The sequence below is a fragment of the Nuphar pumila genome, chromosome 8 (assembly GCF_984573655.1).
Source record: "Nuphar pumila chromosome 8, dmNupPumi1.hap1.1, whole genome shotgun sequence".
Taxonomy (NCBI): Eukaryota; Viridiplantae; Streptophyta; class Magnoliopsida; order Nymphaeales; family Nymphaeaceae; genus Nuphar; species Nuphar pumila.
In genome coordinates this window covers 103,821,419-103,823,132 of record NC_143256.1, presented here as the reverse complement: position 1 = coordinate 103,823,132, position 1,714 = coordinate 103,821,419, and the positions used below count along the sequence as shown (strand labels likewise).

The 1,714-nt window shown below is 34.4% G+C and overlaps 1 protein-coding gene across 1 annotated transcript; it reads right to left on the bottom strand.

The window, feature by feature from the left end:
- Nucleotides 1-263: 263 nt before the first annotated feature.
- LOC149830095 (uncharacterized) lies at nucleotides 264-1,505 on the bottom strand. Its single transcript, XM_090015698.1, has 2 exons — nucleotides 1,282-1,505; nucleotides 264-459 (listed from the first exon to the last, which is right to left on the bottom strand). Exons 1-2 carry the CDS (start codon nucleotides 1,501-1,503, stop codon nucleotides 373-375), a joined length of 309 nt encoding a protein of 102 aa, XP_089871824.1. The 5' UTR covers nucleotides 1,504-1,505; the 3' UTR covers nucleotides 264-372.
- Between the last annotated feature and the right edge of the window lie 209 nt (nucleotides 1,506-1,714).

Genomic DNA, 1,714 nt, shown 5'->3' with positions numbered 1-1,714 from the left:
CGCTATATTCCGTCGCCAATCCGCCGGTACTAAACGGCGACCACGGCGTGGCGACGGATTTAATTCCGTCGCTAAGCCGTCGCTAGATTAATATGAATAGCGACAGAATCATCCGTCGCTAATCCGTCGCAAAAACGAAAAAAAATCAAAAAAAATTTATTTAAAAATTAATTACGGAGAACTGTACAATTTATATTTCCTGTACAATTTATATTTCCTGTAAATAAAAAACAAACCACACAAAAAAATTCATATAACAAGTATCTATAATAATTAATCGTTCCACCTTAAAACTAAGAAGTTTAATTATTTACAATTCAACAATTACAATTAGGAAAAATAAAAAAAATAGAACTTCTTCAACACAGTCCTCTAATCATCGCCAAGATTTTGTGCGTCTTCTTGTTCATTGTCTTTATCTGTCCCTTCAGCTCCACTACCCTGATTATCGCTAGCAGCCTACACAAGAAAAAAACAGTCAGTATTGATAAACAAAATATAATGAAATAAATTACACACTATATGTGATTCTATCATGTGCTCATGTGTGATCTAAGGCAATAAAAAAACTCTATATGTGATTCTATCATGCTCATATGTGTGCTAAGGCAGTCAAAAAATTGAATATGTGATTATAGCATGTTCATATGTGTTCTAAGGCATATAAAAAAACTCTATATGTGATTCTACCATGCTCAGATGTGCTTTAAGGCAAGCAAAAAACTATATATGTGATTCGATCATGCTCGTATGTGTGCTAAGGCAGTAAAAAAATTGAATATGTGAATATAGCATGCTCATATGTGCTCTAAGGCAGGCAAAGCCAAAAATTTTATATGTGATTCTATCATAAATGATATATAACATGTTCATATGTGTTCTAAGGCAGTTAAAAAACTCTATATGTTATTATAGCATGTTCATATGTGTGCTAAGGCAGTCAAAAAACAGAATATGTGATTATAATATGCTCATATGTGTTCTTAGGCAGTAAAAAAACTGAATATGTGATTATAGCATGCTTATGTGTTCTAATGCAATCAAAAAAACTTTATATGTGATTCTATCATGCTCATATGTGCTCTAAGACAGACAAAAAGTTAAATATATATATATGTGATTCTATCATGCTCATATGTGTGCTAAGGCAGTAAAAAAATTGAATATGTGATTATAGCATGTTCATATGTGTTCTAAGGCATCTAGAAAAACTCTATATGTGATTCTACCATGCTCAGATGTGCTTTAAGATAGTCAAAAAAACTATATATGTGATTATACCTGAGAGGGACCTGGAATCGAAGATCCCCTATCCTGAACAACGGCCTTGATCTCATTTCGGAGAAAGGGGGCGACGGTGTATTGGAAGTAGTTATTCAGTGATTCATTAATGATCTCGCGTACATCATCACCGGAAAGAATAGTCGGCTGCTTGGAGCTTATGTCGGCGCAAGAAGTTGGTGAGCCGTAACTGGAAGAACCAATAACTGGTGAAGTGTTCATATTACTCCCAAACCCGAACACGCGACCTTTTTTGGGTTCACCTGCTGCAGTCACCCATGCTGTAGGATCAAATGATGGATGCTGAGTAGCGTCTTCACCATATCGCTCTACCATTTGTTGCTCATATGCCTCCTACAAAATAATGTTTAAAGTATTCATTAATAATTAATGATAACATTATGATGACTTGCATATATATTGCAATGATTAT